This window comes from Rhipicephalus sanguineus, chromosome 3 (genome assembly GCF_013339695.2).
Source record: "Rhipicephalus sanguineus isolate Rsan-2018 chromosome 3, BIME_Rsan_1.4, whole genome shotgun sequence".
NCBI lineage: Eukaryota > Metazoa > Arthropoda > Arachnida > Ixodida > Ixodidae > Rhipicephalus > Rhipicephalus sanguineus.
In genome coordinates this window covers 61,856,238-61,874,151 of record NC_051178.1, presented here as the reverse complement: position 1 = coordinate 61,874,151, position 17,914 = coordinate 61,856,238, and the positions used below count along the sequence as shown (strand labels likewise).

Below are 17,914 nucleotides of genomic sequence, written 5' to 3'. Positions count from 1 at the left end.
GTCAGACTTGTAAGCACCTTCAAGATGACGTTATAGTTAAAAGCACCGGAAGTGATTACGTCCATTCATATAAAATCTAGTTTCACCTGCACTAGTTCAAACGTTATCTACATGATCGAATGTTCATATTGTCCAAAACGGTACATTGGCGAAACGGGACAACCTGTTAGTGTTAGATTAACGGGCATCGCGCGGAACAGCGAAAAAGTTACCCAAAGCAGTGGCACAGCATTTTAAATGTAGCAGGTCACAACTTCGAAGATCACAAACTTTACATACTTCAGTCAAACTTCCGGTCCCCAAGAGACAGAAAATATACACAGTCAGACCTTATTCACAAGTTCAATACACTCCAGCCAGCAGGCATTAACGTTTCTAAGGGGGCTCTCGAATCTATTCGATATGGTACATACACAACGAAAACGAATGAGAGTTAATCCCTTCTTCTAAGCTTTCGAACCTACTATTGTTAAAATGCCACGTGCTTCCATTGACAATCAATCAGTGGAACGTACACCCTCCCGTCCTCCCCCCCCCCCCCCCCCTTTTTTTTTTTTTCGTTCCTTATGACTCACCCAATCGTCGCGGTGGCCTCTCCCCCCCACCCCTTCTCCCCTCTTTTGGAGAGGGCACGAAGCATATACACACGATAGCTAAGGAAATCAGTTCCAGCCTTGAAGAAGACAAGTCCACTTGTCGAAACGTTGGCTCGAGCATCCACCACCTGTTTTACGGATTTTTTCATCGCAGCTTCCATCTTCCACTTCCTGCCGTTTTTTCAATTGAGTTTTAGATGAAGTCGCTACCGGTGTTATCGCCGAACGCTGCGAACGGTCGTCGCAGTCACAATCGCTAGCGACGGAGGCGCCGCACGTCGGCCAGCGTCAGCCGCATTCTGCGGTAGCCATTTTGTGTGTTGTGTGACGCCGGTCGCCGTGTGCGTAGTTCTCGTCGCCGTAGCGTGGACTTTTCTTTCTCGCGCGCAGTTACCGTCGTGCAGTGCCGTGCCGGCTGCGTTTTGCGACACTATAAGGGTCGTTGCTTCGCCGAGCGCGTACGACGTACCGGATCCACTGTAACTGACCATGAGCGACCGCGAGGTGAGTGAGCGAACTCGTGTCTGCTGCACCGCTCGGCGTGGCCCCCCTCTTGCAGATGCGAAAGAAATAAGCTTCTGGTGTCATTGCATTGTTCCCATTGTCAGGCGGCCGCCGAGCTGTTGCGTGACGTTATTACATTAGCGTGAATGATCTCGCTCGTAATGCGCGTCCCTATGGCTTGCTGGGTGTCGCCTTCAATATGGCGCGCACAAAGCAGCGGTTCAGAGCACAACGCCACGTTCTGCCGTCGTTCAAGGCCCGTGCGCCGGTGTCGTAACAGCATCAGTTTTGGGGCGGTACGCTCCCTTATTAGCGTCTTCTCGGAGCACACATGTGTATATCATTAATAGAACTCGTTCCTTTATCGTCAAAGCGATGTTTTTTTAAATGTGATTTGGTTTAATTTGATACGTGTTCAATCAATCGAGTGCATGCAGTGCAAACGTAGTCTTGCTCGTTCGATCGCCGGGCTGTGTTTAATTTGCAACGGAAGCTTTGTTGCTGATGCGTGCGGTTTCTTTGCGGGAGTCTTGGATTTGCGTCGCGAGCTCGCGCACGCTGTTCTTTTCCTGAACGGCCATATTGCGGAGCTGGCTGCACGCGGCACCTAGGATATCTCTTCGTGACTATTATCGGCGGCCTTTCTTTCTGAAGGTCGTGTCGCTATTCTGTACCTGTGAGACGCAGGCCGTTGGTCGCGATAGGCTGGGCAGTCGGACGCAGCGGCTGAAAGCCCGGGAAGTTAAAAAAGAAAAAAAAATCGATCACCGCGTCGTGAAAGAGCGGTTCGTTGTTTTAAATTGGACGCCTGCGTTCGGACTGACAGACCTGCGGAACTGCGTAGTTCTATTAACCGTGCCTTTCAGAGTAATCTTTCCTGCAATCTAGTCTGTGCCTTGACTGCTGCAAAAAAAAAAAAAAAAAGACGAGAACCTGGCGATTTTGGCGCCAATTTGACCACTGTTGATACCGTTGATAGTCACCTGCTCTGTTGTGCTTGTATAGCTAAATAGTTGTTTGCAAGCTCCTTCAGATGTGGAGACAGAAGAGTGTTGTCAGTTTTCAAACTGGGACGAAATCACGCGCAGATTATTAAAATGATGCTAGTATGAGTGTAGTGGTGTGAGCATGCAATACTGGCTGGATTGAAATTGGTGTTCCTTAAAATTTTACCTGACACCTGTGCAGGGGTCGTTGGCAGTGTAGTATGAGATGTAGTTAGCGCCTCGATGCGATTTTAGCGAACGTTCTGATGCTGAAACTGAGTTCCTAAGTTCACTTAGCCACTACTTTTTGTAGCTCAGTTATATCTTTACAAAAAAATGTAGAAACGCCGTATTGTAAGTAAAAGATGTAGAAAATGTCAAGCCCACTTTATATCTGATACGGTTTAGCAACTTCTTGTTGCGAATTTCTTCATGCTTTCTGAACTGGTTGCTTTAGCCTATGTTGCACTGGGCCAGTTAAAGCTCACTTACCTATCATCAGTTGTGCCACAATTTGCATCCATTCCGCATTGCATCAATTAACCCACTGTGGCCTTCGCTAAAATTTCTTGAGAATTGCATTTGGTCATTTGAGATGTACTCAAAAGTGCTGGTCAACAACAAAATCAATTTAAATGTCAATGGCTAATGGAGCGGGCTGGCTAGATACATCTGCACGTTGAATGCAAACATAGTACCGCCGTGCACACACAGTAGGGGAAGACTGAATGCTGCAGTTCACTGTCAAAAAATTGTCACTCCCTTTAGCTCACGCTAACAAGACCACAGGCCAAAGGGTGTGCTGTCACGTTTGAATCACTGCTAATTCATATTTAAATCACTTTGAGATTTACTTAACTGTTAATTCAATTTGTTGCAGCTTTAAAATTGACTTAAATTCACGTTTGGTCCACATTGACTCCCTTCACTTCACCTTAATTCAAGTTTCATTCACCTTATGCACTTATTGATCACTTTTAGTCGCTTGGCATACACTTGCTCCATCAAACTTTTATGTACCTTTAAAAAACTTTAATTCTTACACGGTTATGCAGGTATCTGCCACATGTGAATATTGGTACTGTTATTGTTGTCAACACCGGGTGCTGGATATGTTTTTCTTTTGAGCCATATAAAACATTCGCCATAAAGAGCTGGCAAGTGATTACGAGGGCACCATGGTCACAGAACACTGCTGACATGCGCTTCTGACAGCAACTGCACTTGATTTTGCTGGACATTATGTTGTGGAGCATCCCCATGCACATCGTTCCACAAACCTCAAGCTATTCAGTCAACGGGTTTTTAATGTTTATGTACATATAATAGCTGGTTATTATTGTACAGGTAGTACAGTAGAACCCTTTTAAGGGTTGTGGTTATTGTTTCAATAACATTAGCGGGGTGATTGCCCGACATCAAGCAGCCTTTGTGTGGCAATCATGCACAGCGCAAAGTGTAGTGTCCTAGTTGTTAAAACACAAGGTGACGCTCAAGACCTGGTGGCTAACACAGACATGTAATTTGGCAAAATTCAATTCAGTTGCCACTGGGCTTTAATTTGTTGGGAGGCATTTTTTTAAATATGACTTTCGAAAAAGAATTGATGCATTGTTTTAGCTGGGGTGTCGAAAATGTGGATAAGTGATCAACAGTCAGAGAGCTTTAATTGGCCTAGCACGATGTAAACCGGACCGGCTCATTAAGTGCGAGGTTGTAGTAACAAAAATCGTTTAAATGTCAGATAACAATGGAGTTTCATGTCTTTCGCGAAATAGAAACCACAGAAAGTCATGTTAAAAAAGATTGGCTCATCAATTCACTCTATTTAGCTGGTTGACCTCTGAAAGCTGACCACAGCAGCGTAGAAGTGTTAGCTACATTTTAATGTTTACTGCTGACGACCAGTTGCCACTTTTCATATCATGAAAAATATATCCAGAATACCTCGACAATGCATTTTAGATATATAATTAGTGGGCAAGTAGACAGTTATGTAGTTAGTGTATCTGTGCAGACTACAGAAAGGTAAGCCTGATTAAGTCGCCTATTGCACAGCTCATGTTAGTCTGCACGGCATAGTGTGGTGGAAGTATTCGTAGCATTTCGGAAACTCTATAAAGAAATTCCAACTCGGGACTTGACTCTGCTCTCTATTCTTGAAAGACCCTCGACAATGCTTTGAAAGTCCGCAAGGTACCTTTGCATTTTTTGGAGTTGTATAAACCCTGTAACAATTTGCACTGCTGGGGCTGTGTGCATTACGTGGCTTGCACAGTGCTTTTGCAGTCATTTCTTTTTACATAAAGAGGCATTCTAACAAAATGCAGGATGATTTCCAGTGCATGTGTTTGTTTTGGCCTGTGGCAGTGTATGGTAGTACGAAAAAAATGTTTGGGGGCTAGAGGGCTGAAGCCCCAAAGCCCCCCCCCACCCAACCCTGCCTACACCAGTGGTGTGTGTGTTCTATGCCCCTTGCCTAGTTACACAGCTGCAATGGGAACCACGTGGCAGGTGCAGAGTGGATGACTTGTGAAATCTTCGGAACCCCAAAAAATGTCGCACTGTTCTAGTGCAGTGCATTAAAATGTGTTAAGAGCAAAGTCTGAGAGAAAAATCGGCTTTTTACCGTGATATTTTATGAGTGACCTTTGCTACTGACATACAGTAGGCGGTGCTGTTCCGATAGACGTTTTCCCTTGCAGTTGACTCGTACTTCAACTGACACATCGTACAGGTGCAATATGCGCAGCTGTGCTTAATGTCATAATGGCAAATTTGAGACGCAAGGGACTGAGATTCATGGTGCAAGTGGAGAATGAACTGGAGTTTTATTTTTTACACATGTATGGCATAGGCAGCACATGCAATGAACAGCTAAGAATAAACAGCCAAGTTTTTTTAATCGGTGTAGACTGAAGCGAACTGGAGGTAAATTGAGCAATCTTGTGACTACCGCTAATGCCTGGACAAACACTTTCATTCCCGATAGTAGTGGCTTGCGTTCGTGTGCTTTACAGTGGGAAAATAAAATTGGATAGTGACCTCCCATTTAACCCCTTTGAGGGTCAGATTTTCTCGCGAAATGCAGTCTAAAGATTGTCTAAAATTTTTTTCGTGCCCATAAAAAGTGACAAAAGAATCATTTTTGTTACGTACACATGGTTTATTTGTAGTAACATCAAGCAAATCCTAAAAAAGCTTATACGATGTTTTATAAATAAAAATTATGCATTGTATTAAGCATAGCTCACAGACATACAAAAATAAGCGCACCAGAGTACTTTTCCGGTAAAATGTTCGTACTCCCCAAAACAGGAAACGCAACCATGGCGGCATCGTTTGTGTAATTTAGTGCCACACGGAAACAGACGTAAATGCGCCCCGGGGAGCAGTAAACGAGAGTCACAAGCGGTCACCCTTTCAAAGATTACAAACCCAACAGCCATCAGCTTTGCGGGTGCGAGAAGCGATAACCATCCGAAGGACGAAACCAGCCGCACCCCGTGCGTGCTTTCTGATGCGCAAGTGAAAGCCGCCGCGCCGTTTTGGAAAGCAAAAAAAGAAAAAAAGCAACGGATAGACAAGGCGCATGCAAAAAATTCCACGTATTCTCGAAGCATAGCAGCACATGCCAAGCAAGATAAATGATGGAAAAAGGTGTGCATTTTAAACATACAGGCTATGCCATACCTGTGCAACGAAAACCCTCTGGTGCCTGTTAGGCGGTGCCATACATGGACGACAACCCTCAGAGGGTTAACAAAATTACCTGATCCATTATAGAGTTCATTCAAACACTGTCCAGTCTGGCCAGTGCATCACTTTCTACACAGTACGGGAATTAGATACACCACGTATAGCCAAATGGCCACAATGTTTATCCTTTTGTTTGTGCCATTCTTGGTTAATGACCGGCTTTTAGCAGGCTTCATGTGTGTGGTGCACCAGCAGTTGTATAAGGAGGGCTTCAAGCATGACATGGCTATCCCATATTTTCCTTTTTTTTTTTTGTCTACATGATCCTAGCTGAAATCCTGGACAGGTTTTGAAACATCTGACGGCCAAAACTGTGGCTGCACTCGTGACCAAGATGCAAAAACTGCAGGCATCATCTGGGTACATTGTACAAAAAATGCAGGCAGTGCTTATGCACATTCACTTGTAACATAAACACGCCCACCTGCATCAGCATAGACAGTTGTCTGTTTAGCATATTGCGCTTGCCACATCTTACAAAGCAAATTGCAAGGTTGTAATCCACACTGCTTGGATGTATTTGCAAGCATTAGTGCATTGCAGTAACCACTGCAAACTGTTGACCTCCCTGTTTAAATTTATCTCCAAGCTGGAGGCAATGTACTGATGGTTCAGGAATTAACCCCTTAGAAAGACAATTGTCTGGAAAATCTGTTAATCATTGTAATTTCATACGCAGATCTGTAAATATCTAGTAGGTATGAATAACAAGAGCACTTTTTCAGGACTATTAGGTCAGTATTCTGGCTTTTTTTTTTTTTTTTGCATAGCAGAGCGACAAGGTTTAGCGTTCTCTCGACTTGTGTGTTCTTAAGGTTGCTCACCCTTGAAGCTACGCAATTGAACTTTGAATGAACCAAAGATGACTTTTAAGGGCTCATTTTTCTTTGCTGGACTCAATATCAATGAGAACTAACAGACAATAATGCCAAGGAGAGTATAGGGGATATTATTAGTAGTAATAGGACATAAATGTGAAGTAGACGAAATGTAAAGTACAAAAAAAAAAAGCCAAGTATGGGGATGTTATTAGTAGTAATTAGTGCATAAATGTGAAGTAAACTAGACAAAAAGTAAAGTGGACTTTCTGTCTACTTTACTTCACATTTGTCCTAATTACTAGAAATAGCATCCCCTATACTTTCCTTGCCATTATTGTCTGTTCTCATTAGCAATTAAAGTTTGTGTTACACTAGTGTCGAGGCTTAACCAAATGTATGCTTGCCAGTGAGCATTTGCTCATTCTCACATATGTAGGCTGTGCAGACTGCATGAGTTTGTTGAAGTGCACCATGACAGCAGAGATCTGTCCCATCGGCTTTGTCTGCCGTGCACCGCAATGCAAATGGGAGCTGTTGCATGGCTTCATGCAGCTCTGACTTGATTGATGGGCGGTAGCGAAAGTCATATTGCTTTTTCTTTGTTTTACACTTATATAAAACATTAAAAACAAATACTACATTCTTAATTATTGGAGCATATTGAAGCGTCAACTTTGCATGAAACGGTATCTGGCAAGGCATCAGGGTATTTTGCACGCACCTCGTGTGCACGCGAGGTGCTGCTGGAGAAGTGCTCGTGCATGCTGTGACTGCACTCGCACGGTGAAACAGACATGTGGTCAGTTGCGGTTACACTGCCGCATTTGGGTTGTAGTCCTCCAATCGTGCTGTGTGTATCCAGGGCACCCCCGAAGAGGAGGCTGTGGAGGAGTACCTTCAGGACAATGCTGCGGGAGAGGAGGAAGAGGAGGAGGCTGCTCCCGAGAGGGAAGACGAAGAGGATGACGGGGGCCGCAAGAGCCACGACGAAGGAACACCTGAGGAAGACTCCCGCGAGGATCGCCGCAGGCAGCGTTCTCGCTCCCGGTACGCAACTCTACTTTATTGTCTGTTTGTGGGGCTGTCCGGTCTCCGACTGAACTGTGATTAGGAAGTTCCTGATTCTGCTGTGCTAGCGACTTCGGGCATTTTCACATAAGTGCTGTAAGGTAATCCTATACTTGACAAGTGTAAGGCATTGTGAATAGCAAGTAGTTAGTGTATGTTTTTCCGCAGTTGTTTCCTTGTGGCGCCCCAGCTGTGTTTGCAGTGTTGTCAGTGCAGTAGCCCTTGTTCTCCAGTTATGGTAGTCTTGCTATGACTAGTATTTTTAAAATGCAAACCAGTGCTTAACACTGAACTCCAGCCAAATATGTAACTAAGCTATCTTAGACACAGATGTGTTTTTTCTTCAAGCGCAGGCGCTAACGCTATTGCGTTGAAATATCTTATCACTCATAGTCGCACCCTTGGTTTTATTTTGGCAAGGCTACACGCTGCCGAAATGCACGGAACAGTGGACTCAACAGTTGCGCTATTACGTACTAGGGGATACTACGGGTGGCGATGGTTTATTGTTCCTGACAATCCTACCACAGAAACCCTACTGTGTGCTTTCATTATTTCATGATTCATGCGACTCGTGCGCTGATTGTCTCCTGGCAACTTTCTTGCTCAGCCTGCATTCACTGCATTCGTCCTCCCAGTCATTGCATTTCGGCTGCATGTCATATTTCACATAATCTGGCCAACCTGGCCTGCATCGCCTGGGCCACATATGTGAGGCTCAATGTTGGGCACACCTGGACAAACTTTTCACATGAGCACGCATGGGTCAGCGGCAAATACAATGCCATGGTAGATTTTGGGTGTCCCTTCGTTACAATTTTAGGTTTCGAAGAACTGAGAAACCCCTTTCTTGATTTTACAAACTTTCTGATTTAGCAAAGTAATTAGAGCATGCTGATGACTTCATTAAATCGAATTTCAACTGTATATGTATATGTGGGATAAATTTAGTCAGAATTTGAAACACTGTTTGAAAAAAATTCTCATCTGGATGCAGTTTTTTAGTCCTTGAAAACCGTCTGACAGGCCCTTGAAATTCTTTGGATAAACATGTGACAAGCCCTTGAAATTCATTGAATTTTCTCTTTTGAAACCTGTACAAACCCTGATGTGGTGATGACCGGTGTTTCTGTAGGAGTCGATCCCGATCAAGGAGACGTCACCGCCACTACAGTCGCTCCCGTTCACGCTCACCAAGGCGCAGCAGATACTACTCGTGAGTGCTCACACCTTGCTGTGCTTCTAGTGACTTTCATTATTGCTTTTGCTTTGCTTGGGGTGAGGGGATCACCGAAAACTTTTTGAAATTCTTGATTGATTTGGATGAAACTTTCCAAGTTCACGTATATTTGTGTGCTGATTTCAAGTGTGCAATTATTTTTCTCATACAATACGCAGTTTAAACATTCCGTGTCCCTTGTTGACGGCAAAATTTTTCCTAAACTGTGAGTTACAAGAAAACCATATCACAATAATCTTGAATGAAGACTGTATTCAATAAATTCGGAATGGATGTTTTAAATGCATTTGAACAAAAGTTACGGTGTATTCAGCTTTCGTGAGTGAAAGCCCAGCTTGACGTACAAGTACAAATGAAGCCACTATAAGGTACTGACCTGTGCCTTTAACCTACACCAGGGGTCTCAAACTCACTTCAGCTAGCAGGCCACAGTCACACCATTTAGTCACATAAGGGCTGGGACAGTGAACATGATTGGAGCAGGAGGTGGGGGGGGGGACATGTCACCTAGCATTGCCATTTGAAAGATCGCCTTTCTCATATCTGATAATTGGGTCACTTCTGAAGCAGATTTGATGCCAGGTTTTGAGAAACATCGATACTAATCTCCACAGTGACTAAAATGTGGACGTGATGTTGAACTCGTAGTGACTGCATGGGGTGCCTTGTGAAAGAAAAAAAAAAAAGCTTGAGACCAGTCCAGTCTCTGTAGCCTACCCAAACAGAATGCTATTAATCGCAATAGAACAAAGTCATAAACCTTGATTCCTCTTGAAGCCACGGGCCACTTGCTTTAGACCCCTGACCTAGACTGTTTGTGAAGGAACCGGAATTGATGCTCTCTTGTTAAAGAAAGGTTTGCCTTGTATTGCTACTAGCAAGCTTCCTGTAACTGTTAACAAAATGTACAACATGACAAAACAAAGCATGACCATGGCAATTCCCATTCTTTGTCTGATTGCCGATTTTTTTTTCCCTTTGCAGCTCTCGCAGCCGAAGGTGAGTGACCTGCTAGTCTTGGTGTGACCATGGTAAATTCTGTGAGATGTGACATAAAAGTGAGCGGCTGTAATTTACTACGCGAGCAGCTAACTGTGTAGTCTACTTCATTGTTTTTTAAAAAAGTCGTCAAAGAAGACCGAGAAATAATGTGTCTCTGGGCTGTGGCTCTGCCGGATATGTCAGGTATTGATGCATCGCATCACGTCGAGATTAAATCTTTGGAGGCTGCTGCCTAGTGCGTATCCCCTTGCCGTGTTTGGCACAAAAATGTTCTTCAAATAATCTGCCCATCATTATTCAGAATTGAGAAAACAAATCGCAAGCTGCTTGCAGTACCTTTGGTAATGGGTTGGGTGAAAAACCGTCGTTTCATTGCAAAAAACTTTGGTAGTAATTTTTTTCCAGCCCTTTGTTGTTCGTTGGACAGTTGCTAGTCCATCTTTCCTTCGTAAAAAGATATCTGACCGGAAGGGAGAGTTAACCAGCGAATTTGGTTGCCTGCTGTGGTGGGGTTCTTCTGTTGTCCTGCAGTGTGCCATGTACGTGGTGCCTGGTGACATGTATTTCTCCCTCGCAGGAGCCACAGCCGATCTCCCATGTCAAATCGGCGACGCCACGTTGGGAGCCGGGTGAGTGGATGTGTCGATTGTGGCTTCTTATACTTTGGCAAAAGAAGAAAGAATCATATTTTGAAATTGTGTGTCAACATGGTGATGTATGGGTGTAGTGCTTGAGCATGAAATTGAAACTGAAATTTTGTATAATTTACTACATATATATCTGTGCAGTGAACTAGAATAGAAGAAATTGATGGCATATTTTTGAATTCACAGCTGATTTTGCAAACAGGTTCAGTCTAAATTGGCTCTTTTTCCCTGTCTTTTTTTTTTCTTTTTTTAACATTACTTTCTTGATATTTACTGCTTTAGTTACACAGACGCCAAAGCTTTACTGAACTAAGCCACCCATTAGTCAGTTATCAAGGCTGGCGTGACTACCACTTTTAATGCAATTTTTGACAGATTACCTCCCAATAAATCATCAGTTTTTTGCACTATAAATGGCTGGGTAAGTTAAATAAGACATGCTTGTTTTGAAAAAAAAAAAAATAAAATTATTTCAATGCTGGCTGCTCTTAAAAACTTTTTTTTAGTGGCCTACCACCTTAATGCTACTTTGTTGTGTGCCAGGTATTAAACATTTTAAAGAAAATGCAATCATTAAAAGAAGATTGGCAGCGGATGTTCGCTTCCAGTTTAGTCTCTGAACCTGCGCTTGTCAATGTGCAGGACAACCCGAGCACGAGCCGGTGCCTGGGCGTGTTCGGGCTCAGTCTGTACACGCAAGAACGAGACCTCAAGGAGGTCTTCTCCAAGTACGGGCCTCTTGAGGATGTCCAGGTGGTCTATGACGCTCAGGTGGGTGGGCTAAGCTTTGGCCGTCCTACATTTGAATATTACATGCAAAGAAACATAGGATGGGCAAATAGAGTTGTGCCAATATAAAGTTCTTCGAATATCAATTGAATACAAATACGGAGCTTTGAATACCAATCAAATGTTGAATAATCAAGAGATAAGATTTTTTTCACCAGCAATCTTTTACTTTACCATATATTTATGTTGAAAACGGTACACTTGTTCAATTCACATGTTGAACAGACTTTTTTTTTATGTGTAGCACTTCATTAAGGGGGAGGTGGCGATCGAAAAAAACTTTTTTGTTTGTTGACCCAGAGTAATGAAATTTGGCAGGCATACTGAAGAGTGTCTCGAATAGCTATATATGAAGTTTCATTGCGATATCCAGAGCAGTTTTCAAATTACACCGTGTTACCTAATCTGATGACATACCGTATTTACTTGCATAATTTGCGCACTTTTTTTCGCGAATTTGGAGCTCCAAAAAGGGGGTGCGCAAATTACGCGGAGATTTCATGAGCACATCTGAAATAACACGTGCGATATAATACATTAAAGAAGAAAATAAATTATAGCGCAAACGAAGGGTTTTTAACAGAATTAGCACGTACTTTAACCAGCCAGATTCGGTCATGCACGGTCTAGTCAGAATCACTGGTTGAGAAGTCCGACTGAGAATCATCGCCGCGGCCGCTGTCACCGCCCTCCCAAAGCGCGTCGTCCTTGGTTTCGTCGAGTGCGTTGAGGCGTCTTCTTGAAGCTCTTGGCGACAATGCTGGGAGTAACGAGGTGCCACGGCACGGCGATACCGGTGGGCCTAAGCTCTCGCACATGTTTGAAAAGGTATTCTTCAACGGCAGGAAACTTTCCATGCTTCGGTCGATCCTCGGAACGGTCTCCTTCCCGGTCTTGTATTAAAAAGCGAACTCTTCCGCGGCACGGTTCCTGTTTCCTTAGGCAAATTCTATAACAGTGAGCTTGAATTTTGCCGAATAGTTATTGTAGCCCAGCGCAAGAGAATAGTGAAAACGCAACTGGCTGATCGCGAAACCTAAACTTCCGAAATCAACGAAGGCTGCGTTGGCTGCGTCGCGGACGCAAAGGAGGAGGGTCAGCGAGGGGAAATGTTGGCGCGACTGGCCCTCGCACGCCTCCGATGCAGAAAGTAGTCCGTGCCGTGTCGCGTGCATGCATTCTCACGGCGGGGGAACGCTCGAACATTTCCGACAACCCGTGAACAGGCGAACAGGTTTGAGTGTTCGGGTGCCACGGCACGCGCGCCAACTGGCTGACGCGGGCCAAAAAAACCACCATCGACTTATCGGCCTACCGTTGCAACGGAGCCGGCGAGTCACGGCCGCAGCTGATTTTGTTCGCTCTAACCACGGCTGAGGGCAGCATTCTCGCGGGTACGGCTGGTACGGTCTCGGCGGTTTCCGGAGAATAGAACGAAGTAATCGGAAGAAGGGACTTCGCACTCGCGGCCTGTCTTGTGTATGACTGCGCTCGCCTGCTCGGTGAGTGCCGCGGGGGCGCGGCCGTTCGTTTCCCCGTGCGCGCGGGCCCAACCTGGTTCTATAAAATATGCGAGTAAATATTTTTTTTTAGCAAAGCTTGCTAAATATTAGGGGTGCGCAAATTATGCGAGGGCGCAAATTATGCGGGTAAATACGGTAGTCTGCTGGTGAAAAGCCTAGCATTGTAACAAAACATGCCAGGAAGGTCCAAGTGGTTTTGATCTTTACTCAAAAGAGCACTACACAGGATGACATTATTAAAAATTGTCTATTCCTTTTAGTTTTTTTACAAATGACATCCCCATCAGCTTCATGTATTGCATCAGAACTTCTCATGCACTAATTATCACATACGAAAAAAACTAGGCCCTAAGCAAGGTAAAGAATAATGTCAACAAGACTTCAAGGATTAAAAAAAGTCACAGTTTCGCCGCAAGGGCGAAGCAATGAATGCGATAGCAAGAAACTAATGCTATATGAAGTGAGGCTCGCCAATGGATACTCTCAGTTTGAACAGCGTTCCTGTTGCAAAGGCGGCTGAAGCAGCGAAGGAAACTAGCGTGCTTCAAGTGTCGAGCTGTGACACTTGATAGTTCGCGCTCATCTTCTGTTTGTTCGTTTAGCGGCGTCGTTTAGCGGCGCTCCGTAACATGAGCGCAGACATCACGGTTAAAGCTTGAAACATCCCTCTTACCCTCACCACGAGAAAACCGCGCGAGCAGACAGCGGAAGGGCAAGGTTCTCCCTGCGCAAATATAAGAAGCGAGCGAGCTCGCCGACCACTCTTAAATGCGCCCGTCGCACTCCTAGCGCCATCTCGCTGATAATGAAGAAACGCTTATTATCGCCTGCCGTCTCTGAGTCCGTTCAGCGGTAAAGGGTGTGTATATAACGCTCGCCGTTAGCTACGTGGAGGATCTGTGTTTCATGGCGTAGCGGTTAGCGCCACTCGCTGCGGGGCAAGAGGTCCCTGGTTCGATTGCGCGCTTCGGAAGCATTTTTCTGAATTATTTTTCTTTGGGGCTTTTATATATATATGTACATACTTATACATATACGGTGCATGACGGCGGCGACGAGAAAATCCAGCCGAGACTGTCCATATAATTGCTGTCGCAATAAAAACAAAACTGAATCAAAATCTGTGTACAGTTAAACTCCGCTACAACGAACTCCGCTTCAACGAAATTTCCGGTACAAAGAAAAATTCTCGGTGCCCCGTCAACAGTCCATAGGAGTGAATGCATAAATATGCTTGCCACAACGAACACTTTTTCTGCTGCCGTTCCGCTTCAACGAAATTTGACGATGCCATTCCGGGCTCAAAAACTTAATTTACCGTGCAATAAACACAATCTCGGACATTTTGATGCATTTTAGAACATAAAAATACGATTCAAAGTCTGAATCACGTGTTGGAACCACCAGAAACCGCCGCTGTTGACTGAGCATGGGGGCCGCCATTGCTTGATAGCGACGGCGATCAGACTGCCCTGCTTTCGCAACTGGCTTAAGGGGGGACACGGGTCTTGAAAGCGAAAAAATTGCGAAAAAAACGATTTTTCAATTTTGTTGTTGTTGCATTCAGGACATCTTCCTGCACGTTCTCGTAAAATTCTAGGCCTGTAAACTGTATAGTTTTCCCTGAAGATCACATTTACTACGCGAACTTTCTAGTTTCGCTCGCGGTAAACGCCACAAAACGACCAGTTTCGCGCCGCCGCCAATTTGCAACCGTGCCACGGAGCACAGCCATCTTGGCCTCCTTTGAAACTGCATTCTTCGCTCTTTTTTTCCCGCCAAACGCGAGTTTTCAGTGATACGCTGCAACTGAATAATCAAACAAAAAAGAAAACGGAACCTAGCTATCTCATTGGTCCACAGCCCCCACGTGACAAAAGTGCGCCTCCTCATTGGTCCGTGGTTGTTTCCGGCTGCTTCCGGCGAAAACGAACTGCCGCCATTTTGAAAGAGATCATTGTCGTCTATCGTCGTGCGCCATGCCTAACGGTTATCGGAAATTTCGCACCGTGCACAAGTTCGGCAAATCGCGACGGAAGTGTGCTGCGAAGCGAAGAAATGCATCGCTGCCTTCGACCGAGCCCGCTGTGCACCTTGGACCGGCATCAGATAACCCGACAACGACGGAACGCGAGCCGGCGACTGACGCGCACGCCCTGGACTTCGCCCCGACGGTTGCGGCAGCGGCCGTGCAGGACACCGGAGCTGCGCGGCCTGAGCGCACAAGATTGGACTCAACTTTTTTAACAAGTGCAGATTGTGCTTTGCGCGAGCAACAAACGCAGCAGAGACTTTCCCAGCTATCGTCAGTATCGGCGACGGAAAGGAAAATGAAGTGCGTCGCGAGTGACAGTGCCCCGAGTTCAACCACGGCGTATACGATTGTTGACCTGGACGTTGTGAATAACCTGTTGGAGGTCGGTAGTTGCCGTGTGTGCCATGGTGATCTTACTATTGAGAGGGACACGCGTGAGTACGGCATCGCCGTGAAACTGATAGTGTCGTGCAGCAATTGCGGTGAACTGCGATCGCAGTGGAGCTCGCGGCGAGTTGCTGGCTCAGCGACGTGCAATCCGTTTGAAATAAATATTCTCGCTGCACGGGCGGTGCAGAGCACGGGGAATGGGCAGACTGCCCTAAATGACATTTTTTCTGCAATTGGAGTTTCCCACAGAGGTCTTCACAATAAGACCTACCAGCATTATTTGAAGACCAAGCTGAACCCAGCTACGGCAAAAGCATGCTCTGAGAACTTGGCAAAGTGTGCTGCTGAAGTGAAACTGCTGTACAGTGACCTGAATCTTGGAAGTCCGGGTAACATTGCCGTTTGTTTTGATGGCACATGGCACACACGAGGACACTCTTCTCACATTGGTGTGGCCGCCGTGATTGAGCTATTTACAGGATACGTGCTAGATTACGTGGTCCTCTCCAATTTCTGCCTCGGCTGTGAGTGTGGGCCGCAGCCAGATAGCGCAGATTATGCTGCATGGAAGGCAGAGCACTTATGCCAAAAAAACACAAGCTGTAAGGCAGGCCAAATGGAAGTTGAGGCAGCAAAGATTCTGTTTGAACGTTCACTCTCTTTGCATGGGCTCAGGTATACAACCATGCTCTGTGATGGTGATAGCCGCTCATTCATTGCCATTGATGAAGCCAAAGTTTATGGCTTTATTCCTGTTGTAAAAGAAGAGTGCACCAATCACATTCAGAAGCGAATGGGCACAGCGCTTCGCACCCTTGTCCAAAAGCACAAGTCAGGTGATGGGCAGCGCATTAGTGGTAAAGGACGGCTGACCGCAGACCTGATCACCAAGATCTCCAGCTATTATGGATGGGCCATCAAGTCTTTTGCTGGAGACGTAGACAAAATGCACAACGCAGTGTGGGCCACATTCCATCACATTACGTCGACAGATGAGAAGCCCAATCATAGCTTCTGTCCGGATGGTCCTGACTCTTGGTGTAAATATAACTCGGCCATGGCAAAAAACGAACCACCACCAAAAAGCAGGTACAATTTGCCAGAAGCGGTCAGCAGCGCACTGCGTCCCATTTTTGAGCGTCTGGCTGACAAGAAGTTGCTGCAGCGGTGCCTGAGAGGACAAACTCAGAACGCTAATGAGGCACTGCATTCAGTCATTTGGAGCCTTGCGCCCAAAGACAAAAATGCCTCACTATTTGCAGTCGAGGCAGCAGTTGGAGAGGCTGTGATGAGATTCAACCTTGGCACCCACAATGCCAGCTCTAGCATATTACGAGAGCTCCAAGTAGAGCAAACCGCCAAGGGTAGCCAAAGGGCTAATGAAAAGGACTCCCACCGCACTTTGAATGCAGAGAGGAAGAGGGGGTCATCAGCAGCCTTTCACGCAGCTGCAAAGCGGAGGCAAAGAGGAAAGCCCCACCCGGATTATTCTCCAGGAGTCTTCTGAGCCACTGGCTGTTGTAATTTCGCCCATCCAGGAGAATAAAAGGCTTTTTTCACATGTCCATTAGTTTTTCCCACTTTTCTCAAAACACTTTTATTGGCAGTCTCCAATTTTCTGGGTGGCTGTTGTTACCCTTCTAATCATCCAATTTCAATGGGTTTTTTTTTGTCTTATAGCTAGACTTCCAAAGAGTGCAATATGCCTATAATACAATGTTTCTTCACCCTGAAACATTTTGAAATTTTGACCAAACAACAGACAAAGAATTCATGTTTCAATAAAAATTTTTGAACTTTTATAACTTGGGATAAAATAAGTGTAGAAACACGAAATTATGCTTCTTGCACTCATTGAGCATTCAGGAATATATAAATATAACTTTTAGCTTGGTTATTCTAAAATATTTTTTGCCAGTCATCCCAGAAGTGTAAAACAGAAAAAGTAGTATAAAAATTTTGTTTCATGAGGTACAGAAAAACTGGTTGCATATTTGTAATCAGCACATTAAATTACATATTACCTGCAAGTTTCATAACTCTAGCAGCAGTAGGAATGAACGTTTTGCCCAAGGCCCATGTCCCCCCTTAAGTTGCTTCTGAGTCGCAGAGAATCCAAAGCCAAAGCTCATTTTTCGACACTGGGGTGCAATCGCGAAACGATAGCTTTTCCGATGTCTTTCCAATACTTTTCGTGCTTTTCGCGCTTCGCTAGTGGTCAGAGCGACGGTACATCTGCCACATCCGCGTTACTAACGCGAGCAGCCCTGGGGTGCAGTCGCGGAATGGTGCCTTTTCCAATGCCAATGCTTTTCGCGCTTGGTCAGTGCGACCGGTGGTCGAAGCAACAATTCGTCCGCGTTATCAACGGGATCAGCCAGCTGCGGGTGGTGGATAAGAATAGCATAGAATAAGGCGTAAGTCATTGCTCCGCGATAGCACGCCTGCATGTCACCGTTGTCGGCAAATAGCTAGTGTTAGCGTATTGGTGCAGCTGTGCAGTTCATGTTGCGCGCCCGTGCCTGTTTGATTCGTTCGCGGAAGCCGTTATTTC

At 45.3% G+C, this 17,914-nt stretch overlaps 1 protein-coding gene across 3 annotated transcripts in view; it reads left to right on the top strand.

Moving 5' to 3' along the window:
• The first annotated feature begins 872 nt into the window (after window positions 1-872).
• The window catches only part of LOC119386675 (transformer-2 protein homolog alpha), a 42,209-nt gene continuing 25,167 nt past the window's right edge, over window positions 873-17,914 (top strand). For all 3 annotated transcript variants that reach the window (XM_049413212.1, XM_049413213.1, XM_037653968.2), the window contains exons 1-6: window positions 873-1,100; window positions 7,529-7,713; window positions 8,870-8,950; window positions 9,959-9,973; window positions 10,554-10,605; window positions 11,266-11,394. In XM_049413212.1, coding sequence (XP_049269169.1) covers window positions 1,086-1,100; window positions 7,529-7,713; window positions 8,870-8,950; window positions 9,959-9,973; window positions 10,554-10,605; window positions 11,266-11,394 — 477 coding nt within the window. In that variant the 5' untranslated portion in view covers window positions 873-1,085. The remainder of the gene's footprint in view (window positions 1,101-7,528; window positions 7,714-8,869; window positions 8,951-9,958; window positions 9,974-10,553; window positions 10,606-11,265; window positions 11,395-17,914) is intronic.